This window comes from Ammodytes marinus (assembly GCF_949987685.1).
Source record: "Ammodytes marinus genome assembly, chromosome: 3".
In the NCBI taxonomy this organism is placed as follows: domain Eukaryota; kingdom Metazoa; phylum Chordata; class Actinopteri; order Uranoscopiformes; family Ammodytidae; genus Ammodytes; species Ammodytes marinus.
This window is the reverse complement of record NC_137232.1, coordinates 16,729,198-16,754,082: the sequence shown is the minus strand read 5'-3', so window position 1 is coordinate 16,754,082 and position 24,885 is coordinate 16,729,198. Positions and strand designations below refer to the sequence as shown.

General features: G+C 41.6%; 2 protein-coding genes across 2 annotated transcripts in view; one reads left to right on the top strand and one right to left on the bottom strand.

Annotated features, from left to right (window-relative positions):
• Positions 1-1,585: 1,585 nt before the first annotated feature.
• Positions 1,586-3,871, bottom strand: hdac12 (histone deacetylase 12). The gene is given in 9 exon segments (XM_080025127.1): positions 1,586-1,714; positions 1,844-1,986; positions 2,071-2,187; positions 2,393-2,543; positions 2,645-2,680; positions 2,684-2,841; positions 2,959-3,118; positions 3,367-3,510; positions 3,635-3,871. Coding segments are annotated over 9 exon segments (1,041 nt in total). The 5' UTR covers positions 3,743-3,871; the 3' UTR covers positions 1,586-1,690.
• A 10,876-nt stretch (positions 3,872-14,747) lies between these two features.
• Positions 14,748-24,885, top strand: part of stard13b (StAR related lipid transfer domain containing 13b) — a gene marked incomplete at its 5' end in the record, with an annotated part of 57,692 nt that continues 47,554 nt past the window's right edge. Inside the window, 3 exons of the mRNA XM_080053522.1 lie at positions 14,748-14,908; positions 20,268-20,411; positions 21,640-21,792. Of these exons, the coding sequence (XP_079909648.1) occupies positions 14,846-14,908; positions 20,268-20,411; positions 21,640-21,792 (360 nt within the window). The remainder of the gene's footprint in view (positions 14,909-20,267; positions 20,412-21,639; positions 21,793-24,885) is intronic.

The window sequence follows — 24,885 nt, the reverse complement described above, 5'->3', positions numbered from 1 at the left end:
TTTTAAACTTTGATTTTATTTGATTTTTATGTTTTGTTTTTGCGTCAACTCTGCCTCAAGTTTTAAAGTTTTAGCATTGATTTGGCAGACATTTGATGATTTTTTTAAAGTCATGTTGTAACTGAAAAGTGTTTAAATATACAGATGCAGCCATTTTTGCAGGTACACCAAACACTCCACTGCTAGAATTCTCAATGACCGATCTATCCATATTTAGCATTACATGTTCATTTAAATGTTCTCACTGTAATGGCTTTGAAGCAGCAGTGGAGGATGCACAGAGGACGGAGTTGTTGTATGACAATGGCTGCATAATGAATATACAACACTTTTTTTTAAAGGTATTTATTATATTTTAACAGATGAGACCAACAGGCAGTCTCCAGATAGCCAAGGTGTTTTTGGTCTCTTTTAGTGTTGAGAATTTGTTTTTATAATCAAACCACAGCGAGCTCCAGTGCTGCTAATGATTTTGAACTCTTTAAGACAGAGCATTTCTGTAAGGTAAAAGTTAAGAAATGCACTGTTTCTTGCCTTTAGACACAGTAGCCAAGATGGACATTTGAGGCACTACAGTATGTTCTTCCATCTACTCTTAAATGTTTTAATGCATTGATTACAGTGGTACTTTATTTATTGCGTCTGTCTGATTTTACAATTGAACGTTCCTTAACTCTGACTATGAGGAGGTTGCACTAAGTTTCTTCTATGGACTTCCTGTGAACTGCTCATGTGTAATTTATCAAAAACACTATCTCAAGAAGAGCTCAAAGTAGTGCAGAAAATCTTCCAAAAGGATTTGTGCATTTGCTGGTTGTGTTTCAGAGAATGTGTTGCCAGCCAGTATGTGTGTCTGTGTGTGTGTGTGCTTGATGTTTGTAGTAGAGGTACACCGTCTTGTGTTGAAGTAACAAGCAGAACTTTTAATTCAATCGACTGCTCCATACACTGTGAATAAACATTGCACTGGATCACCCATATGTCGCTGCTTGATGTCAGCGAATGACATATAAATAAGTGAAACTTGAAACATGCTGGTTAATTGTACCCATCGTGCCAAGGACGGTGCACATCCTTATCAGTAGTTTGTGTGGACCAACCGTGTTTGTTCTGATGTGACACTAGTATCTTAATGTCTTACAGTATGTGATCTGATGTAAATACTTTTTAAGTTTGATTTTTTTTTTCATTAAATATTTTTGTTCATGAGTTTAATGTCAAGAATGATACTTATTTTGGAGACACAACCACAAACTGTATAGTTCAATAACAGAATATGTATAAGTTACAGTTACTGCAATAGAAGGACTGATATAGTATCTTGATAAGGTAAATGGCGCTTTTCAGCCAACACACTGAGTAGAGTATAATCTATACATTGGATGGAATACAGTGTTAGCTTTTCACATACAGAATGTTGGTTAGCTGACTATATCCTGTCCATTGACTAAAAAAAGGTTAAATAATTCTATTTAAAACATTACATAAATCTGAGCTGATGGAGTTTGCAGTGAATTCATTGTCTCCAATATCTTTTTTTAAATTCCTGATAAATGTAATGCTGTTTCATATAAATATACAGTTAATGAAAACACTGTTTTTATTCACAAATATCAATATTGACATTGGCATATAAAGATCAAGTATAATTCAGGATGTTGGGTTCCTCTTGTTTTAGGCCATGGCGGTTTCACATCCCAAACTCCTTCCAAACCTGAAATATGAAGAACATGAAAATAATATCCGCTCTAGTCCAGTGAAACTGTTTTTAGTAAATGATTCTGGATTTCCAAAAGCTTCATCTGAAAACATGTGTCTTAATAAGCAGCTGTGTTTCCTGTACCTGAGACGCCGCTCTGTGGACGATGGAGTGTCTGACGGCCAGTTTGTCGATGTCTCTGGAGTATCCTCCTCCGATTACCGTGGCGACAGGAACCCCTCTGCTCACTGCTGTCTTCATCACGTACAGGTCTCTCTGGTACAGCCCTAGGAGGTACGAACAGTCATATAGGAAAAGTCTAGAAATGACTTGTAGGCGCAGAGACTTGTGGGCAGAAAGTGATCACTCACCTTGGTCAGTGAGACGGAGCCGGCCCAGTTCATCTTCCCAATGAGGGTCCACACCTGCGTCGTACAGGACCAGGTCTGGACGAAAGGTCTCCATCAGCGAGGGAAGGTGGGCCTCCACTGTTGAGAACATCATCAGACATGTTAAGTTTAGCCATTCAAATGACTGCTAACACCACTAATTACAATAATTGTGTTGCGATTTTCATTTTGCATGCCTCTTTTGAAACCAGCATAAAGAAAACAAGAGGTAAATGTCTATTTTTTTTTCTTTTTTAATTGACGAAATGTAAGAATTGATATTGAGATTTAGTGAATAACGTGCCTGTGGAGAGGTACTCCTTGTCTTCCAGCCCATCCTCCACGCTGATATCTAGGTCACTCTGTTGTTTACGGAGGGGGAAGTTTTTCCCACAATGCATCGATAAGGTAAACACACACGGCTCCTCTTTGAAAATGAAAGCAGTGCCGTCACCCTGTTGGATTCAAATGACAGAAAAGGTTGAGCTCATTAACAAGGAACAAAAAGGTAACACCCCACAACATTAAAGGTAGCACAGAGACAAATTAACTCTACCTGATGAACATCTAGATCCACAACGAGGACCTTCTTTTAGGGCGAGGATTTGCCTGTCAGGTATTTGGCTGCCACTGCCAAGTCATTAAGGAGACAATACCCTGAACCGTAGCTGGGGAACGCATGATGTGTTCCTCCTGCTGTACTGCAGGCCATGCCCCTCTGTAGGGCCACTTCAGCAGCCAGCACTGTCCCCCCTGGCAACCAGACAGACAGACAGAGAGAGGTGAGTGTGGTGTGATAGCTTTAACAGGCCCTTCAAATGAGAAATAGAAATCATCAAGAGACATCAGACGTTCCTCTCCCTCTCTCACCCGTTTCATATCGACAGCGTCTCACCAAGCCTTCACTCCAGGGGAAACCTGTCCTCTTTTGATCTTGCTCGCTCACTTTCCCATTAAGGAAGTTGTTCAAGTATTCCTCGGTGTGCACACAGCTGAGTAGATCTTTGGAGGCGATTTCAGGGACCCACACCTATACTGTGGAGAAGGCAAATCACATTAATCAGAAAATGTTATTGAAGTGCTTTCCCTTAAAAAAAAATATTATGAGTTGTAGGCTAACTAATTAATGGTTTTCATTAGCAATTAATCAGTATTTTGTTATTGACCAATTAAAACCAGGGAAAATCAACATTAGGTGCAACAATTGTGGTCAACAATTGTTATTCTCACTTTATTATTACATTTTATTTTATTTTAAAGTACCTATGCCTCACTCACCTGTTTCTCTGTGATGACTTGGTCCTTGATTAAACAGTGTAGAACCCGGGGGAACTTGCCCATGGGGAACCTGTGGTTGGGGGGCAGCTCACACACGTACCTGCTGTGATGAACTATGGGAAGTCCGACGCATTCATGTCTCACCTGCCGCCAAGGGGGAAAAGGGTTCAGTTAGCGAGGTCAGTTTTCATGCTGAATGCATTGTGTCGGTGTTTTTCACTGAAACACACTAGTTTAGCCTATCTATTTGTGGTGGACATGTTCTTACTAGTTCAGCGTGGAAACATCTGCAGGAGGAGGTGAGAGCTGCACCGAGCAGGAGCGGTCCCACTGTCAGGCGAGGTCTCTTACAAAACAAGTGTTTAATGCAGGTCATTTCTCCGACTGACTTGAATCCTCAGCGACTCGCTTACACAAGGTTACATACAGGTTAGCATAGTGCTGAGCGTGTTAGAGCTAGCTTGATGTTATGAAACTGCTCGACCATAAAACGTGCAGGGGCTGTCCTCCTGTTTGTTGACGGATGTTTGACAGTGTTTGCCCCTGACACTGCCACCCTCTGTCATGGAGTGACAATATCGCAGAGCGGCTGTAACGTGGTTCATTACCACCATCTACTGATTTGTTGTGAATACTGCAGTCGAGTTGTAGTCTTCATGGGATATATTTTTTTGCATAGGCCTACATCTAAGCCTATCTCCCTGTGAATGCAACTGTTCACGTGTTTAATGCACATCAGGTTTTTAATTAAAATTAGGCAGTTTTTAATAATTGGACAGTCAATTACCTACAGGCTCTCAACTCAAATTAGGCAAAATAACACTGTGTAAGCTCTAAAATAGTATTTTATTTAAATCTTCGAAACAATCCCATATCCCATCAAGAGGCTACTACAATAATATGTGTAGGCCTACTAAAATACCTTATTTTTAATTTTTTTTAGAAGTATCATCTGAACTGTTGTTTGGCATGAAGGCTCAGCACCAGGACTGCATCTTAAAACCTAAGCATCTTGAGCATGCATTTGAACTTAATATGTTTTCACCTTGTTATATGTTCTTCAATCTTTTGTAGTCAAGTGTGTGTTTACACAGAAATGTTTTGAACTTTGAAAGAGAAGTTGTCTTTCTGAGCATTCACCAGATCTCCTCTCTGCTATTTATTTGTCTGTGGCCTGACCATCTCTCTCCACTCCTCCGCTGTCCCTCTGCAGCGGTCACACTCAGCTCCCCTCCTGTCAGACCACAGTGTGCGTGGGCCTGAGCTGGTTAATCACAGTGGCAGCAGATCGCTTATGGTGTCAAACTGAAATCATGTCAGACTGAGAGCCGGAGAGAGATTCACTGTCTTCACTCCTAACGTGTTACAGATTGAAGTGACAGACAATTCTGTGGAAGGGTAAGTGATGTGATGATAAAGATAACTTGTTTTGGACTAGGTCCAAGACATTTTTGCTATATTTGTGTAGGCCTATACCTTCACATATTGGTGCATTTTATAGATGACAAATGGGTTAATTTAGCTTGGAAACATCCCCATTATCCTTATCACTGTACTAGAATGGCCTTCAGCTACTTTTGTGTCTGGTTTTTCCTTTCCATCTGCCTCCTTTTCTCTGCTAGCAGGCAGCTCAAGGCACTGTCTGGCATACTCGGCTATAGGGGTTTCTCATGAAAGAGAGAGAGAGAGAGAGAGAGAGAGAGAGAGAGAGAGAGAGAGAGAGAGAGAGAGAGAGAGAGAGAGAGAGAGAGAGAGAGAGAGAGAGAGAGAGAGAGAGAGAGAGAGAGAGAGAGAGAGAGAGAGAGAGAGAGAGAGAGAGAAGGGGGTTTAATGGGGGGATTAATACAGCCCCTGACAGAAGGGGCTAGTTTACCCCAGGCGACATAAGAAAAAAGATGAGAGCGTAGGCCCCAGGTGCAGTGGAGAGATCCCCTCATAATAGAGAGAGGAGATTAGAGAGGTAAAATCAATTACTGGCTCTCAGCCTTGTTAACAGTCAGTTCAAATGGAGAGGGAGAGAGAGAGAGAGAGAGAGAGAGAGAGAGAGAGAGAGAGGAAGGAGCAAAAGGGACTCTCTTGCCAAATGAGAAACTCCAATAAATCCTGCTTTGTGAAGCAGCAGATAAAGGTCTTAATTCATTAACATGTAGATTTTCTACTCTGCCTGCGTCTGCTGTGGTGTTTCTCTAAATTAAAAATCTACTCTTTCTAATAGATTTTCATACCATTGAGAAATCAATATAAATCAATGGCTGCATTTGAAAATGGTCAACAGAATTTAAAGCGTATGTGATTTGCGGTGAGAGTTAAAAAACCTGGAAACACACTGGTATGGTTCTTTCACATATTGCATTTTGCACATCTGACAGGCAACTGTGAGTGAGCTGCAATGTGCTGCAGGGCGGCTGTTTCTAAAGCCCTGCAGCTCCAAGTCTGATTCCTGGAAAAGACAAAAGAAGGAGTTGACAACTGCTCAGCTTTGATCTGATTTTCTCTTTCCTCATGGGGCAAAATAATAGCAGACAGACTCCAGTCAGCCTCCTGAATGCAGTTCTTCCTACTCTGTATTTAGTTGTCTTAAATCAAAATCTAATTATTTCAGGGGGTCGACAGGTTGTTTCCTTGTTTTTAAAGTGAGTGTTTAAGTTCTCTCAACCAAAAAGCCCAGACGTGATGTAAGCCTAAAGTACTTGTTGAACTATACATTTTGTCTTCGGTTCACACGTTGATGGGATCAATGATTTGCTGCACGCAATGTGTGTTTAACCAGCAAAATAACACCGCCGTCATCCCTGAATAGCCCTGTCATCTTGGCATGTATCTTCAGGCTCCTGGAAGCAAAAAAAAAAACATGTTTGTTGTCCGACACCAGACGTGAGGGACGGCGGATGGGTGTGATGTTTGTATTAGACAATGGATTTTATACATACCTGTCAATGACACAACATGGCAATCACAACACTGAGACCGCAAAGCCCCAGCGTCCTTCCCCTCCACCGCAGAATTTAAAGCAGAAGGAATTCGCAGGTTGATTGTGAGCGCTGGCAGAGTGCGTGTTGCAGCAGGTGAGGACAGGGGGTTGTTGTTCGGAGTGAATTAATTTGTAGCTGCTCTCTCTGTGATGTTGACGGCCTGCTCTGAGGCAATGCCCCGGGCACTTGAAAAGGCTGGGCTGATTCACCCCCTCATCCATCCCTGTCTTCCATATAATCACAAGCATTCAGGGGAAATAGGTTGTGTGGAATCATAGCGCAGTATAGTATAGGCTAATTTACCATCATTTTAAACATTGCTCCCTCGTTATTACTGGAGCTGGCATCTTCTTTTTACCCTCCTCTACAATCGCTCATTGTTTGGAAATGTCCTTTCAGCTGTTTACTTCGTTTTGGCATCTTGGCGTTGTGTGGGTATAAACAGCGGGTGCTACATTTGTTGCAGTAATGTGTGTGAGCCAATGAAATACCAAGAATTGATGAAGAGGAGCAATGCCTAGAATAGACACTAATGCAAACATTTCCCAAGACCCAAAGTGTTACAGATCAGACATTTCCTCACAATTTGTGTCATCCATTTAGCTTGAAACACTCCTTAATCCTAAAAGATGGATTTAAAATCAATTCAACACAATAACATGAAGTGACTTCTCCCCTTTTGTTCACCATTGCCCTGACAAGTTGCTAATTTTTCTGGCTGACATTTTTATTTTGTTATTCAATTTAGAAAATTTGGATTACACAAGGGAAATTTCTTGGTTTGTTACGTTTTTCTAATTATGAATCTCTCTTTGCTTTGATTGGGGATGCTTGATTGGGAATCAAATTGTGTTATCACCTCCATACCAGGCCATTATCTCAGCGCCCACACCAGCTCTGTGATGATTTGATCAGCTCGTGGGGTCGAGACACAGTTAGCCTGCTCAGAGAGAGAGAGAGAGAGAGATGATAATGCAGAGCATCTGTGGTATGCTGGGAATCCGAAGGGGAGTTGGAAAGCTGAAGAGATATTGAGTCAGACTGTGGTATTGCTGGAATGTTTTCCAATGATGTTTACATTTTGTAATGTACTCGTCTGTTTTCCACAGCTGAGTATGCTCCATGTTACATACACACAAAAAAAAACACATACTAGGTATTCATGCTTTTTACACACTATATCCTTTAGTAGATATAAATGCAGTGAAGTAAAATGTGATCAGAGTTACATAAGCAGATAAAATGTAACAATGTTCAGTACTGTAGATGTAATTTAACTCTCAACAGACTCACTCTTGTTCTGTGCAGCAATAACATGTTGCGTTGCTGGCAGGCAAACCCCGCAACCATACAGCCACATGTTTCAGCAACACAGCTGGCTCCATTCTCTTCCCCTCATTTTAATCTCACCACGCCATGTGAAGACCACAGGCACTTCACAACGTCTGCCCCGTCTTGACAGCCGCGTTGATACCACTGATAAGGGAGAGAGGAGAGACAGCAAGAGAAATGACAGCGATGAATGGGTTTCTCCTCATACATTGTATAACATTGGCACAGGCAGCATTGGATGTCTGGATATACAGTTACTGTTTTGTGCCAAAAAGGCAAGTTTTGATGTAGATATTAAATCATAATCTATTTTTTAAGATTAATATTGTACTTGCAGTGTTGTCTGTTTTGTGAGAGGCAGATTTAATAATGCCTAAGGTCAAAGTAACCAAAATAGTTTTATTTAATGTGAGTCAAACTCTAAAAAAGTTCATACATTTCACATAATGCACATCACTAGCGTGTTAATCTAACTTGTGCAGTTGATTTACAGCACTGCCATTTTTTTTTTATTGTGCGTTTCTGCAACGTATCATAAGTCTGTGTGTACTCAAGGGCCGTTCTTGAAGGCTGAAATATTAAAGTCAGTATGTTGGCCTACTTACCGTCATATTTCAAATAGTCTAAAGTGAAAACAGACCAGAAGAGAAATTCCAAAACAATACGATATATATTTAATGTACATTTCTAGCCTGGTTTGAGGTGACTTGGTTTTGGAGAATTGATTGAAACAGTATTTTCTTGTACACGCCGCAGGTGTCGCAATTCTTTCGTGAACGGGGGTCGTGAACTCTGTCAATTTCAGTCCCTCGCACTGCTCCGGCTGAAGTGAACGCTTAACAGACTGGGAAATTACCATTCATATCGCTCTGTAAATCAAGCCAAAAGACAAACAGTAATATCCTCTTACACTCACATTTGCTGCTTTCTGAATATTTGGCAGAGTGGCTTCTCCGCCTGCTGAGGATGTGCGTCCGGACCTTGGTATGCCTGCCATCTCTAGCAGTTTGCTTTGGCAGTGAGTCCAACTCCTCCCGGTCCTGTCTTGACATAGTTGTCGTAGCTGTGATCTGCAGCAGGATGCCTTCTCTTATTCCCATTTAATTCAACACAGCTCCGCACATGACTGTGGTTATAAAAGTTTCATTTTGATCAGTTTTTCATTTAAATCACTAGAAGGATGGGGGGGGGATAAACTCAAATAGACACACAGACCCTGACTTTTTAGGATAGTGTGTTTTAAATGTAAGCATACTTTGTATTTGAGAGTCATGTCAAGTAAATGTAATACATATAGCCCCAAAATAAGGTTTCACAATCTGCAAAACATACGTCACCCTCTTTTCCTAGAAACATAGCTCAGAAAAGGAGCCCCCTGGCACCGGAAAAAAGGAGAGAAAAAAATGCAACATAGGTGACCTTTGGCCGTATCCTTTTCTTGGAAGGCAGACATTCAATAGATGTTGTATATACAGAGTAGACAGGCACAGCAAACAAATATAAGAGTTAAGGACCAGAAAAGACAATGAACGCTTCAGGTTGGATTCAGACCATAGTTCAGCACTTTATACCCTTAAGATAATGCAAACATGTAGCATCTATTTTCTCTATCTCTCATACTATTTGTGCCCAAATGCCACCAAAACAAATATCCATGTAGGACTTTCCATCTGTAAAATAGGGTTAGGTTTAGTGCCCCAGAAGTAAAATGAGTCTTTGAATTGGCATACTATCCCAAGAACTGATCTTTCAGATGAGCTTGTAACAGTATTTTTTTAATAAGTGACTGCCTTTAAGAAACCCTGCTCTTTTTTCCCTCCCACCTACTCCTAGTGCTGGTTCTGTCCTCTGTTCCCTGCTCAAAAAAAGTCAGTGTTTTTCTCGCAGTGACACAAACAAGGCTGTTTTTTTGGGGCAGGCAGGCAGGGCCTCCCAGCTCAGCCTGTGAGAACATCCAGCTGTGTTTGAGCCCAACTGTTCTCACTCCCACTGGCCTTGGACTGTTCACCTACACCGCTCTGATAGAGAAAAAAGGCTGCTATTCATTTAGTGCAGCCAATTGTTTCCTAAATGTGAGCCGAGACAGGACACACACTTAGTTTCACTCTGTCTGTCTGTCTGTCTGTCTGTCTGTCTGTCTGTCTGTCTGTCTGTCTGTCTTGCATGCATTCACATGCACCTGCACATTTTCGTAACCTTTCTCCAAGTAAACAACACCATATCAAATCGTCTGCCAGTTGCACTACGGTCACACTTGGTCTTTATAGGAATGTGTACACAACAGAGGCAAGAACATTATTTTATATTGTGGGTTGTACTTTTCCATTTCAGGGACTTGGATCAAGTTATTCAACTTTACTTTTTTATGATTAGCTGGCAAAAGCCAAACCTCTCTTGCCCCTCCTGTAACCTTTCCTGTAACCTTTCCCTGTAACCTTTCCATGGAAGCATTCAGCCAATAGGGGAAATGTAAACACAGATAACCAACAAGGATATCAGGAATGTCACTTCCTCCGAACAATAGATCAGGAAACATTAAAAGTGTGCACATATATACCTTATCTCACAGCTCAAACCGTTGATGTAGTGACGTTGCATGGCTGCTTTGTCGAGCTGGCCTTTTTTAGAGTATTTCTGAATATACAACAAAACATTTTCTACATTTGTCTTTCATGGCTTGTATCCAAATTTTAATTTGCAAAAATACTAGAACATTAGTCAGTACAGTTTTAAAAAACTAAGCAGACAATGCCTCATTCCTGGGGATCTTTATTTGATAAAGTGTGCATCACTTTTTCACAGTAAAGGGCAGAGGCAGATGATGACCTGTAAAAAAAGAAGAAAAAAAACACAAGAAGGAGAAACAGGAGGAAGCTTTAAAACATTGCTGGGAGATGAGTGAAGTGTTTTATGAATGGGAGAAGTTAGTCAGCGCTCGTTTTCTCCCCCCTCCTGGCCAGAGGTCAAACTTAGTCCAAGCCTTGATTTGTGTCCAAGCCTTGATTTGTGACCGTGGCTTCACCACCTCAATGCTGACGGAGGAGACAGAATGAATAAACAAACAAATTAATGTATGTATGAAAAGAAAACAATGTTATATAAAGTCAAGGACAAGTCACGGAGCCCAGCAGGAGCAGAAACAACAAGTGCTCAGCCAGTGAACAAGCTCATACACACCCCCTTTCATGTTTGCTCCCCTTGCTCATTTCTCACTCTCCCTCGCTGTCACCCACAGTTCCTTCATGTGGTGAACTTGGCTCTTCCCGCATGTGTTTTTACCTTAAACTGAATAGGCTCACATTAGCTTGCTTCCATTTTTGCATTGTGACTTTTGTAAATCAGTTATATCAAATCGTTGCTTGAATCGTTTCAAGCATCTTTACCAGACATCTAAAAGAAATAATAAAGTATTGAAATAATGAAGATAATATTAATAATTAACTGTATTTCTATAGCAACATTTCCTACAAGAAATGCAGCGTAATGTGCTGTACAATACAGATATGTCATACGTGCATTACAAGAGTGCTTTACTGTACATTAATGAGTATACAAAACGGGGATGAAATACCTTTAAAAAGAAGATAAGATGAACATTAAAACACACTTGATAAAAGAAAGAGTAAGAGCAAAAAGATTAAAAGAGTTTAAAACCTGAAGAATAACAGTTCAAATTGGATGAAATAAGTCAGAACAAATAACATCAAAAAATAAGAAGGATATCAAAGGATTGGAATATAGGATTTGAGAATAAGAAATGAAGATATTTGACTACGTTTTTTTTTTGTAAATTGGCTCGGTGCCTGAAACAGACTCCTAATTAGTGAGGGTTTTTTTTTCTACGGATATAGTGTCAAATAAAAAACTTGAGGGGACATGCTTTTTGATTACATTTCAGCTTTTGATAACATCTTAATCTATGTGTAATATTCCCCAGTAAATCATGATGCTCCACAGCTCTCTCTCCCCCTGTCCGACTTGAAAGCATTCCTGGGCCCCGCTGTTTTGAAGCTATAGGTCACGGCTTGTGGTTCGTCTTGCTCTTGCGAAGTTTGGCCGTTCCTCACAGCCGGTTTGTGCTGGAAACCCATTTCATCTTGTACTTTCTACAGTGCCAACCACCACTGCTGCTCCCTCCACCACTCACCCACCGACCCACCCACCCTTTCCCTCCTCTCTCTCTCCCTCCCTCCTTCCCCTCTCTCTCTCCTTTCTCCTCCCCCTTCCATCTCCCAACAAGTACACATTCTCCCTGCTCTTACGCATATTCTGAATGGTTTAGTCACTGCTAACTGTGCGCTCCTGCAGGCAGCCCCCTCGCCCCCTCCCAGGGAAACTTAGGAGAAGGGGGGTGATATGAGTTGGGATGACAAGCTGGCCTTTGAACAGGATAGGCCTATGGAGACATAAGTGTGGCACTGCACTCCGGGGCTGTCCCAACCATCTCTCTTTCAACCTGCTCTTTCCAGGAACAAGCCTCACGGCCACTCTTTTGCCATGATCTCAGTGACACTGTTTGGTCAACACAGACAGGTTTTTCACTCAGCAGGTGAGTCGCTTATTTTCCCTGTTATCCTGTAACTCTTTACACAGTAATGATTGGCATCTGCTCATGATGATCTGATTTCTCTCTCTACTAACTCCTCCTTGGCTGCGTTGAGGAACTTTTACTATAGGTTGTCCCTACGTGAGAGGACTTGTTCGGGACCTCTCTGTTAAAAAATTCTCAGCTGGATGCCTTTCTCTTTCACTCTCCCCCAAATAAGTCGTGGTCTCGCCGTGCCAGTCAACACTCACAGTTCATTTTCACTCAGTGACTTCTTCCCCCTTTTTAAAATGTGCCCGGCATTCATTTGGGGAATAATGAGACCCTCTTTGCGGAGGGGTTTCTTGGAAAGGAACCCTAATCTCCTGTTCACTCACTTCACATTTACCATGTAGGGACAGGTTTTACGGGAGACACCTAACAGCATTTCAATGACTTGGTATTTAAATGTTGCTGAATGGAATTTTGAATATGCACAGACTCATTGCATTATTTTCCATGATTACAGATAATGAAAAAATAATCTTCAGAGTTAGTTTTTTGTCGTTGTCTGAGGTTGTTTTTTTGGCTTGTGTACTAAAAAGCAAGAGCGTGCGTGTGTGTGTGTGTGTGTGTGTGTGTGTGTGTGTGTGTGTGTGTGTGTGTGTGTGTGTGTGTGTGTGTGTGTGTGTGTGTGTGTGTGTGTGTGTGTGTGTGTGTGTGTGTGTGTGTGTGTGTGTGTGTGTGTGTGTGTGTGTGTGTGTGTGTGTGTGTGTGTGTGTGTGTGTGTGTGTGTGTGTGTGTGTGTGTGTGTGAAAGTGTGTGTGGGTGACAAGTGTCTCAAGGCCATGGTAAAGACGCTGGCAACTGCAACTTTCTCTCCGGAACAGCAGCAATCTGTGTGTGAAAAAATGTGCATTAATTAGCTTTAGGCAGCTTTAGCCCGATATAACTATTGTTTTTCCATTAAAACATCTAGTTAAAATAAGAAGGGAATAACATGTTGACTGGACACTGCAGGTCTTGTGTTATGTTTCATTTCCAGGTTCAGTTGCATTGTTATGTCTTCTGAGGAAAGTGTTTGTGTTGCAACAAGATGACAATGGTGCAGCACAACAATGCAATTGTCTGTTTTCCCATGTGTACTTTGGATGTGTGGTACATGTCCCAAGGTGTGTCTTGAAAGGAGGGCTTAATGACGGGGTGAGTGGGACGTTAACCACAGTCGAACAGGGACAGCTCCTGCCTAGATGAATGGTATAGTGCATAGTAAATCACCCACTGCCAAAGAGCAGTCAGATTCCTCCGTGCAGTGATGTCACCACCATCGTGTGTTGAAACAGATCCAGACTTGAACAGCCCAGCCTGAGCCAGATGTTAGATTTAACAGCAAACTTCTCGCTAGATGGCACGTCGAGCTGTTCAGAAGTGGATATTTTGAAGCTTTACATTGAACTATGTTGTGGTTCTGAGACTCTGATCACCACAGGACACAGAGACATGTGGAAACACTCTCAAAAGAAGTATGTACAGTTTAGTTAGTCTTGTTTTTACCTGTACTGCCTTTGGAAATAATCTTGGTCGGTCTCTGTTGCTTTCCAGGTATGTGTGTGTGCATGCCATTCACATTCTTCCCTTTCTGTTCATTTCAGGTTGCCCTGCAGTGTGGTTTGACTGAGCATCTTGGAAAGAAATGGCCATCCGATACATCAAGCTCAAGTACCTTTGGATTTATGTTTTGAATTATGAGAAACTATAGAATTAAAGAATAATGGAGTTCCCACCTGTGGTGCATTTGGAGGCACACCAGTCTTCTGGATTAAATACATTAGCCTTCCCAACGCAGGAGTTCACCTCAGAAAGCTCTGCTGTTTCGGCGGACGACTCGGCAGCCCTTGATGACTGTCTACCTGAAGCCCAAAGCGTGCTGTTTGAGCCAGACGAGAGCACACACAAGTGGAGGAAGAGCTTAATGTGTGTCAGTCCTAACAACATTGAATTAGCAGGAGCTGTGTGCTTACAAGACCCTGACCAAGTGTCAATCATCATTCCTGGTGAATTGCTCCTGGGCGCAGGTCCTCACCTTCACGAAGCAGGTACTGTGTGTACATTACCTAGGTCATGTGACAACTGCTGTGGTAACATCTCACTTCCTGTTCCTGTGGTGAAAGGCCAGTGGGATCGGGCAGTTCAAAATCATATTGGTCTGAGAGCACACCTGAACCCTGCTGGATGTGGAAAAACAGACATTGATAGGTTAAAGACTATCTCAAATGGCCATGTCTTGGGACCTCCAGAGGACCCCTGCCCCATCGTCAATGAAGAGTCCACTCCTACCTTCACTGTCCCCGCAACTCACTGTGATTCAGGCCGGAGAATCTCCGATATGCCACGCATCGTCAGGCACAAACCCAGCTCCATCACCTTCTACAGCTGTCCCTCTGGAGCAGACAGCCGCTCTTTTGTCAATGGGAGCTCTGACGATGGAGAGTCTTCATCGGTGGAGGAAGAACACGAAGATGATGATGATGATGATGATGTGTTCCCAGAGCTGCTGCCCCAGAGCAGAGAGCTGATTGTCAACCACAGACTGAGAAGTACAGGCAAAGGCAAACAGAAGAAGAGAGGCGCCACGGGTCCCCGAGTAGGAATGGAATACAGCACTGCCAGAAACTGTGGATATGAAGCAGAGGGGGAAAGCAGCAGTAAGGAGGTATGCTGCTGTTGATTCAATACCATCCATAGTTGTTCAGTGTTGATCTTGTATTCTTGGTTATATAATCACATTTGAACAAATGTCAAGATATTTTGACCCTATTAATTTAATAAGGAGAATAATTATTGATCAGCAGGAGAAAAAAAAAATTAACCAATTAGCCTAAAAGTTTATATACAGAATTATGAATCGTAAAAAATACATTTGCACAAAATAGTCAAGTAGACATCCATCAATAAATAATGCCCCAGTTTTTTATAGTGGGCATCTTCAAGTGTGTTAAGGCACAAACTAGATTTAGGGAAACGTTTACCATTGCTTTACAAATATGTGCATGTGAAATGTCCAAATACCACACCAATTGTTTGTCCCTTATAAAAAGCACATGTTAAATGGGATTTCTTACATTTTTAATGTGAGATATCTCCATGCGTCAATCTAGATAGCTTTGTATATTTCTAATACACAATGGACCGTTTGCTGCATTATTTGGCTTCATTTTGGTCTGGACTGATTTGCATGTTCTTTGAAAATTCCACAGTGTCAGAGACCATATTAACCAGATCCCAGCAGATGACATCATTACACTTTGAGATAGTTGCATAGTTAAATTGTCGCATAGTTGGTCCTAGTGTGTAGGAGTGCACTGACTTCACATTTGTACTGGTGAGTCGCAGATCCAGAAAGAATGCAAACAGGTTCTGCTTTCTCTCCAGTCCCTCAGCAGGCAGTGCACTTTTGATAGAGCCCATTGCAGGCTGTAGAAGTGCTGTACTTAGCCTTCCATCACTGAACCTTTCTTTAACAAGTCAAGGAACACAAAAGTCTCCTTTTCACACAACCTCTACCTTGACCTTGCTTGTAAACATCCTGTTACCTATCATCCCTGCTTTTTATTGCCCTTTTAAAAATCCTCAAATTGACATCCATACATGCTCAAATCTGTTAGGTGTGTCTTCCATTACAACTGACTATCCAATGGCACATAACTGTCATCCTTTCCTAAACAGTCTGCAGATAATAGCGCACATGTAAACTAGGCAGATGGAGATTATCTCCTCTTTGTGTTGGTCGGGTAGGATGTCGAGGTAATGCCAGCTTTATGTGCAGAATGACAGTCAAAGAAGAGCGAAGGAATGCAAGGAATCCTCTTGTAAATATTGACAAAGTACAGCAGGTCAATGCTTCATCACATGGTGGGCTGACATGCAGACTTAAATTCCATGCTTGGAAACAAAAGGTCTCTCCGGGAATTGATTTCACAGGAAAATATGAGTGAAAACCAGCTGTCTTTCCCATCTCTCTCTCTCTCTCTCTCTCTCTCTCTCTCTCTCTCTCTCTCTATCTCTCTCTCTCTCTCTCTCTCTCTCTCTATCTATATATATATATAATGCATGACAGTCCTTAATGGAACTGACTTTTTATGTTAATTGAGCAACAAATTGTCCAAAGTATGAGGTCGTAATACATCAATTTAGGCATGATGCCACTTGTATTACAGGTAAACAAATATATGCAATTAGGATTCAACATAAAACAACTAGCAGATTACTAGATGTTTAAGTCTATTGTTTACATTGTAAACATGCATAACTGTAAAAATGTACTGAACATATTTAGGTGAATGAAAGTTGCTGGAATAACGCTTAGATGCAGTTGTTCACGTTAACCATATGAGGGCACTGTCTGCATAGTGTTTCCACCAGTCATCTCATGCCTCCTCCTGTGCTTGCTTTATTTAGCTCCACTGTGACTCAAAAAACCCTAAAAATACACATTTCTTCACCAATCCTTCCTACTCCGCAGACAGGGCTGTGGCTGTGTTCTGTTGGGTGTTTTGGCATGGCAGGATATTAAGAGTGTAATTTATTCCTCCAAGTAGCCAGGTAGCCGTTGCCCTTTCGCATGACCGACTGCTACATTTGGATACCTCCATGGTGATCTCTGGCACTCTCGGTGGGTGGCACAGACTAGGCACCAAGCCCAGAGCTCACACACTTAACTCCTCATTTCCATGTCAAAGCCGCTGCGTTAGGGGTTCACAATGTGGCCAATTTGCGCTGATAAAGTTATAGTCGGCCCACATTTTTTTGTCCCCGGGCAGATAACATTAATGCATTTATTTAAAAGGATTGACTCATACCAGCTTAGTTGCCATGGTGTGAGGACTTCACACAATCGCCGGGGCCGGGACGAGGGGAAAGGCACGAAGAGATGAATCAAGGCTAGTGTCTCACTTGAGCGTCAGGCCCTCTCTGGAATTTGTCTCATTCTAAAGTAGAAGGGCCCGCATTCCTGAACTGCACCTTGTGGGCATGTCACTGAAAAGGAGACAGTGAGAATGTGTTCCAGATTTGGCTTGAGCATGTGTCAGAATTGGGGGCATCTGTTTCTCGCATTTGTGTTGTGTCTGACTCTAAGGGTTAATTGGAGTCCAGCTTCCAAAATCTTCAGATTCTTTCATTTCCTGCATAATAATTAAATTGCGAAATATCCCCCCCCTCCCCTCTCAGAATTATCTTTTGAAGACCACTGAAATTCAGCTTTCTGCTCTTGATCTTAAGGGTTAAATGTTTGTTTTTTTCCACACATAAAAATACACCCGAGACCGCTGAAGCTACAAGTCAATGTCTTGCTTGTGGATATTTGCAAGAGGATTGGTATTTGGCATCAGAACAGGTAAATTCCACATCTTCAGGTCAATACATACTGAAGTATTCATGGACTCACTTTAGGACAGTTTGGCTAGTCTCTGTCTTATCTGTAGCCCCGAGGAAGGTATGAAAGCATTTCAGTCTCCACCTCATCCAAATCACATGATATGAATGCTCACACTGTTTACAAGTTTGTGTCCCTGATTTCGTATAAAGGAACAACTTGTCTTTAATCTGCGATGACCCTCCGATACTCCTCGGATAATATCGTGGAAAGATGGAAACAGAAAAAGTATTTGCGAAGGGAATCCGTATTAATTTCTTTGGAATTGGAATAATATTATAAAGCTTCAATAGAGAGGAAAAGTTGAGCAAAGGTGCATCTATGTTATTCTAGTTTCCTCACATGTTACAGGGGTGGCTGTAGGGTGAACATTAGCGTGCTATTAGTTTGGGATTCTTGATTTCGTTTTTTTTGGAGGGGATGTTCACATTTTGTAAATGATCAGTCTTGCAAAAGTATAAAGGTATGTGAAGGCATTTTATTTGTACGGCTGACACAAAGAATTGAGCTGTCTAAACATAATGATCTCATGTCAAACCTTTTTACATTCCCTGGTCAGCACCATGCTTGGATGACAGATGTAGCAGAGCAGGGAAGCTTTTTATTTTTCCTGTCTGTGACCCCAGGTGACCCCTATGGGCCTCAGAGGTCAACAGTTTAGAGGATTGGCCAGATTTAGGTCATTCCAAAGGGATTGAGTGCAAAAAGGCACTTTCTCCCTGCAGTGCTGCTGGGTGCGTCAGCTGACGTTGGGTGGTCAGCAGGGAGAATGGACCGTCTGGTGTCTGGTCCCACTAATTCCTACATTTTTATGGTAGAATGAATGCAACATTATGAAAGTTTGTCAGTGCATTCATTTGTCTTATTCAGATGTAATGCTTCACGGAGAATCATTTGTGGGAAGCTGTAGCATATATTATTATGCCAAATGGTGATGTATATACAGTAACCAGATTCATAAGGCCGTTTGTGATATCTTTCACTCAACTGTTTTTTTCTTCAGTTACTGAATAAATCAAGTGATTATAAACACTCTCAGAATAAGAGGATGGCCTGTCCTCAGTCGCTATTTTCTTTAGTATATTTTTAGTCAAACCACAGAGATTCACTGGAAATACCAAAACAAGTGTCACACTTGTTTCCAAAATTCAGTATGTTTATCAAAGCCCTTTTGACAAGAAACACGCCCTTTCCAAGATACTGTTGGGGTTTTCCCATTAGAACATTTATTGACAAGTTCCTTTAACAGAATGATTGTGCATTGAAAGAGTTTATGTCACGGAAAGATGACCAGCATTAGATGACCAGCATTAATCGGGGCTCAGACACTCAGTTTCACTATTTAGTTTTAATTCAGGGAAAATAATAAAGGTTTTTTTCTGTTTGGGTTTATTTTGATGGTAGTTGCCAATGGTCCCGTCAGTGCACAATAAAGGGCAATTGACTGTGTGGTGACGCATAGACATAGCTACAGTGTCTGTCATCTATTATTGAGGAGGCAGATTCTTAAAAAGTGTCGGAGAGTATATAGCATGTGAGACTCTCCAGGACTAGACACATACACACACACACACACACACACACACACACACACACACACACACACACACACACACACACACACACACGCACACACGCAGTGACTGATATTGCTCTTCTTTGTCAGTCCTTCTACTCAGTATACTTCTCACATTGCAGATCAACAATGTTCATTTATGGTTTGGTGAGTGAGGTGTATCCTGCAGATTTGCGAGGCTTTCCCTCCAGATCTTCAGACACACTGCTCCTGTCTGTTTGAGGATGGTCTATTTATATACACTGTGTGTCTGGGGAGTAGTGAAAGCCGGTGCAGGGAATTCCATCATGTGTCTGTGTGGCGCACATGTCCGGAGCCCTCCTCCTTTTGCTCTTTCACCCTGAAACACGGCTGAGGAGATCACATTTCCATGTGTGGCAGCAGCGTATAGTCCACCCAGTGTAGCATCTGCAATTTACAAGATACTGTTTGGGGGGGGTTTGACTGGTAAAAATCGACAAATGCTCTCACCTTTCGACAAAAGCGCTCATGTGTTAAATAAGTCTGGCAAAGATGACAGGCAATTACTGGACTAACTAATGAACTTGATTTTATGGCCCAATTTCAATTACTTCCACTGTGGGTTTGGGAGTGGGATTGGCTTTTTGATTTTGAATGAAGTTGAGCTGAAGCATATAATTAAGATAGCGAGCAAGCAATTTCGATAAAGTGTCAGCGGCTCAACTTGACATTAACCTGAAATTAGTGCCTAATAACTCCTGTGTGTATTACTTTGTTTGTGTAGCCTATAGGTGAAATTGTGTGTGTGCATAATAGTATGTGTGTTGGTAGTTGATGGAATTGGATAAGGGAGTAATATTTTGCTGTATCATAGCTGTGAATTGTTTTAAGCTTTACATTTTTAAAAACAAAATATAAACAGAATAGAATTCAGTGACAATCCAGATAACGATGAGATAAAAATATGTACAAATTTGGGGAAGAAATCTGAAAATGTGGTTGAATTCAAATACGGCTCAACATGTCAATCTTTGACTCCATACTCTACTCGCAGTGGTAGCTTGTCCTCACTTAAACCGATGCTTCCCTGATTGCCCACAGGACTGTCCACAGGTCAAGTCTCCCTGGTCTGAGTCCATGAGCCAGCTGATGAGGAAACTGGACCAGCTTAATCTAGACATAGAGGAGGCTCTGAGCGCAAACTCCTCTCCATCCCACACGCCCTGCACTATGCGCAAGAAACAGGTGAGAATGTGTTCACACAGCCTATAGCACCATGAACTGAACCGAATATCTTTGACCAATTCAAAGACTTTTGTCCCTTGTGCGTTGACATAAACAAAGCATTAACTATAGGGACAATGTGTTATTAAAGTAGCATGTGGACTGCAGCCCCTTCAACTTTCAGTACCTTATGGTATGTGCCCTGTCACGGTTGGTACTGTACACATTCCTCAGAGTGTACGCTGCATACTTGGTCATGCTTGTAAACTTCCCTAAATCAATTTACTTTGCTCTGTTGAGAGAAAATCCCAATGGATTATTCGGACCCGTGAGCAACAGGTGTTCATTGGAATTTTGTTTGTCCTTGACACTTTTTTTTCCAAATGTGTTCCACGTTAAGGTTTAGATTGAAACAAGCTCTCGAATCAAACAAGGGCTAGACCCATAAACCCAGCCTGTGGAGGAGGATTCAGTATGTACATCTCGTGTGAGTCGTAACTGTGTCTCTGCCTTGTGAGATATGGGGATATAGTCTTGTCTGTGACAATATGGGCTTTGTCAGGCCATGGTATAGCATCCCACTGATTCCAGTCTGTTTTACGACGTCGGTCTGCAGCTCTTAGATGTGATAGTGGAGTGTACAGCGCTTTGGCCCCATCAGAATTGTGTGGCAGGAACAGACAGCTATTGTGCTTTTCAGGGTTCCAACTGGGACCATGCAACTATGTTCCTCCCTAAAAAAAAGGGCTCTTCTCATGGTGGCGTGTTTCAAGAAATATCCCACTAGAGTTAGCAATCGGGAACAAAAGTGCTCTTTTTGGGGTCCATATGTGTGTACCGCACAGAGGAGCTATTGTATTGAAGGGAGTTTGTATGATTTGGTCCATTAGGAATGGTGGAGAGAGGCTCACATGGCTCCCAGGCATCTGCATAACCATCCCAGGCATTCACTGTTACTGGCTTTAACTAATGACAGGCGGACTGGGCAAGACAGGACATCTTTACTGGGGATATTTGACAAGGTCATAATCTCTGTCCTTCTCCAAAGAAGGTCCACACATACAGGCTCCTTTGTGTGGCTCTATCAAGCTGAATTGAGAGTGGAGATTTTCACTTCCCCAGCAGTTGACCTCAGCCTCTTGTTTTCTTTTCCCCCTGGCCACCGTTGAGATCATCCTGTCCCTCGTCTGTTTTTCGGACCAGACAGAGACGGACCCAGTTCTTGATTGTTGTTGTGATGTTTTTGCAGTCGAGTGCTGCTGTCTCAAAGTCCACGTCCAACCAAAGCCCAAAAGACCAAGTCTTCCCAAGAGCAGAGGGAGGGGAATGTCCGAGCCTGGACAACAGGTCTTCTGCTCCGCGCGGCGCCTCGATGGGAACCAGAGCAACAACCAAGAAGACGGTAAGATTATCTATGAAAAACAGGCATCCCACAGTTTTCTCTGTGTCAATGAAAAATGATAGGTACTGTGTAGTATTGTCCATGCAAAACCTGCTACATGCTACCGCTCATTTTTAAGGCTGTTGGGTAATAAATTCCTTTGAGTTCGATGCTGCAACTTGTTGCACATGTTTTGTTTTTCCAGCTCAAAATCTGGCTTTAGCATTTTTGGGAGACTGCCATGACCCATGTACTTCCTGCACTGCAAAGTATTTCTCCCTGCGTTCAAAGTTCTTGTCTGTCCGTAGCTGGGACATTTTGGCTTTGTGTCCATTCTAAATAAGCCTTTCACATCAAAATGTTCAACCTGGATTACTATATTTTTAAGTAATTAGATGAAATCAAATTAAATGGGACCTTTCAGCCTTTGTTGTTGAACTTTGCTGAAGACTTATGTGTTAGCCATACAGGGTTATATTTCTGGGAAGATGCTGATTGTAGCCTACATCCTCAAGATGCAATCTAGAGATGACTTAAGGTTTTATTTGTATATGAACTGTGGATTAAAAAAAACTATACTGACACATCACTGTGTTATTGGAAAAACAAAAATCACAAAGAACATTGCACGATAGCACTGTCTTTTTTTAAGATAAGTCCATTGCCAGTCAGCTGTGCAGCTGCTCTTCCCTCGACATCTGTAAATATTTGAGGTTTGCGTTGAGAATAAGGCCAGCTTAGGCATTCTTAAACAAGCAGGACTCACTTCTGCTCTACAAAGTATATAAATGTCACTATTTAACGGCCCTAAACGAAACAGACAAGTGAGAGATTTTCAGAATGCAGGGCGGGTTTAAATTCAAAGCCCCTCAGCTCGTGCTTTGTGCTTTCTTGATGGCTCTTCTGGAACGTGATGGCAAACAACCCGCTTCTTAAGAGAAAACTGTGGCCTCCACTCAGATACTCTTTATGTTATGGGATCAAATTTAGTGATATCGTATATGATTTGGAACTATGTTTCATTGTGATATTATTTTTAAGATTACATTCAGCATATTTTGAAGACGGTGTGGAAAGACAGGCCTGAGACAGAGTTGTGGGTAAAAGGTGAAATGATATATTATTTGGTCTGGGAACTCTTCCCAGTTCTTCACACAAAATTAAGTTTAGTTGCCACCTGTCTTTTTTTGTGGGAACCCATAACTACCTCTTGAAAATGACAGCAGCATTGGCTAAAATTTGTCTTGTGGACAGCTGAGAATGTCACCATATGTTGAAGACAAGAGTATTTTGGCTGCAGTGTATAATGAGATCAGGTGCTATTCATGTGGTGACAAGTGTAAGGGTGTTTTAAAAATGACTTTTTACACTTTTTTAATATAATTTTCTTAAAAAATAATGAATTTCACATTGTAATAATATTGTTTTCTTTTGTAAGAGTTTAAATAAAACATGGATTTGTACGACTGCAGGTTAAAGTGAACTGACCATTTTTATTTTTTTTGCATTTTTATGCTTTATTGATAGTGTAGAGACAGAGTTGAAATGGGGCAGAGAGGGGAGTGACATGCAGAGAACGACCGCGGGCTGAAATCGAACCCGGGTCCGCTGCTGGCCAAGGCCCATGGGGGGGACGCCCTACCAACTGAGCTAAGGGCGCCCCCCCAACTGACCATTATCTTTGCACGGGAAACTCTGAAAGCTGAAAACTAGGCTAGACAAATAAGATCTTATCACCTTAAGAAAAGCTTAAGTTTAAAAGATTCGTATGACCTTTTTTTTAAGTTGGTTTGCTTAGCTTAGCTTGGGGACTGGACATTCTTGTCAAATGGTAACAAAATCCCCTTTCCGAGCAACTCACTCTCCACAGCAGCACGTACATAAATGTTTTCCCCAAAATGTCAAACTATTCTTTTAAATGTGTCCCCCGGCGAGGGGTGAGTGTCACAGATGAGACGACATGTCAGCAGCATCACACATGCAGAGACATTTTTTCCCCCTCTCATAGTCTTACATAAGAGCTCTGGAGTCCATATGGAAGTTCTGACAGCAGGGAGAGAGAATGTGATACAGATTGAATCTCTGTGTCTAAGAATAAACAGGCAGAATGTGTGAGCCAGTTAAATAGGCAGTTACAGCTTTACCGAGAGATGTTTGATGGAAGTTATTTGGTAAAAGTTTTTTGGCACCTACTCGACAACCTCTGACTCCCCTTGCCTCTGAACGATCTGTAAAAACCAGGAATGCAGCAGAGCATATCTCCCTCAATCTGCTGCACACCATGCAGACAGGGCTAAACCTAGCTGGAATGTTCTTTGTATTGTCTTGTTTGAGGGCAATATAGATTTTTTTTTACAGCCATCATTCTTCTTTTTTATTTATTCCATGTTACAGTCCATGTTTAAAAAGAAAAAATCCATGAAGAAGAACATTTAAAAGCAACGACAGACAAGACATTTTTTATTGTTTGTTTTAAGATATTTTTTGGCATTTTTATGCTTTATTGACTGTGTAGAGACAGAGTTGAAATGGGGCAGAGAGGGGAGTGACATGCAGAGAACAACCGCAGACTGGAATCGAACCCGGGTCTGCTGCTGGCCGAGGCCCATGGGGGGGACGCCCTACCAACTGAGCTAAGGGTGCACCTCCATCATTGTTCTTGAACACAGTTCCAATAGCAAAGAGCAAAATGTTCTAATATTCTATCTTGTCCAATAAAAAAGTCCTTGGAAACAGACTCTGATGCTGTAAAAGTGTGTTTCTATCAGTTATGATTCCAAACACAACACTAAAAAGCAATGCAAACTTCAAGTACGCATTTTATATCGTCAAGAAATATTTATAAGAATATTCATGTAATAGTTAATCTAAGTTTTAACCTTTTTCAATAGTGAAGTTAAATTTAAAGCAACAAAGGAAATACTACCTCACTTGTCATCTTTGCGTGATCCATGTGTGAATATGTATTATTATTATTATTATTTTTATTAATTAAGTTATATTCAAAGTCTTGCAAAACAAGAATTGATTTCGGCTTTCAATAACAGTAGTTTGAAAGTTGCATCAAAGTTGCTATTTTGTCTGTTTTAACAAGTGTTTGTCATTCTCAAAACC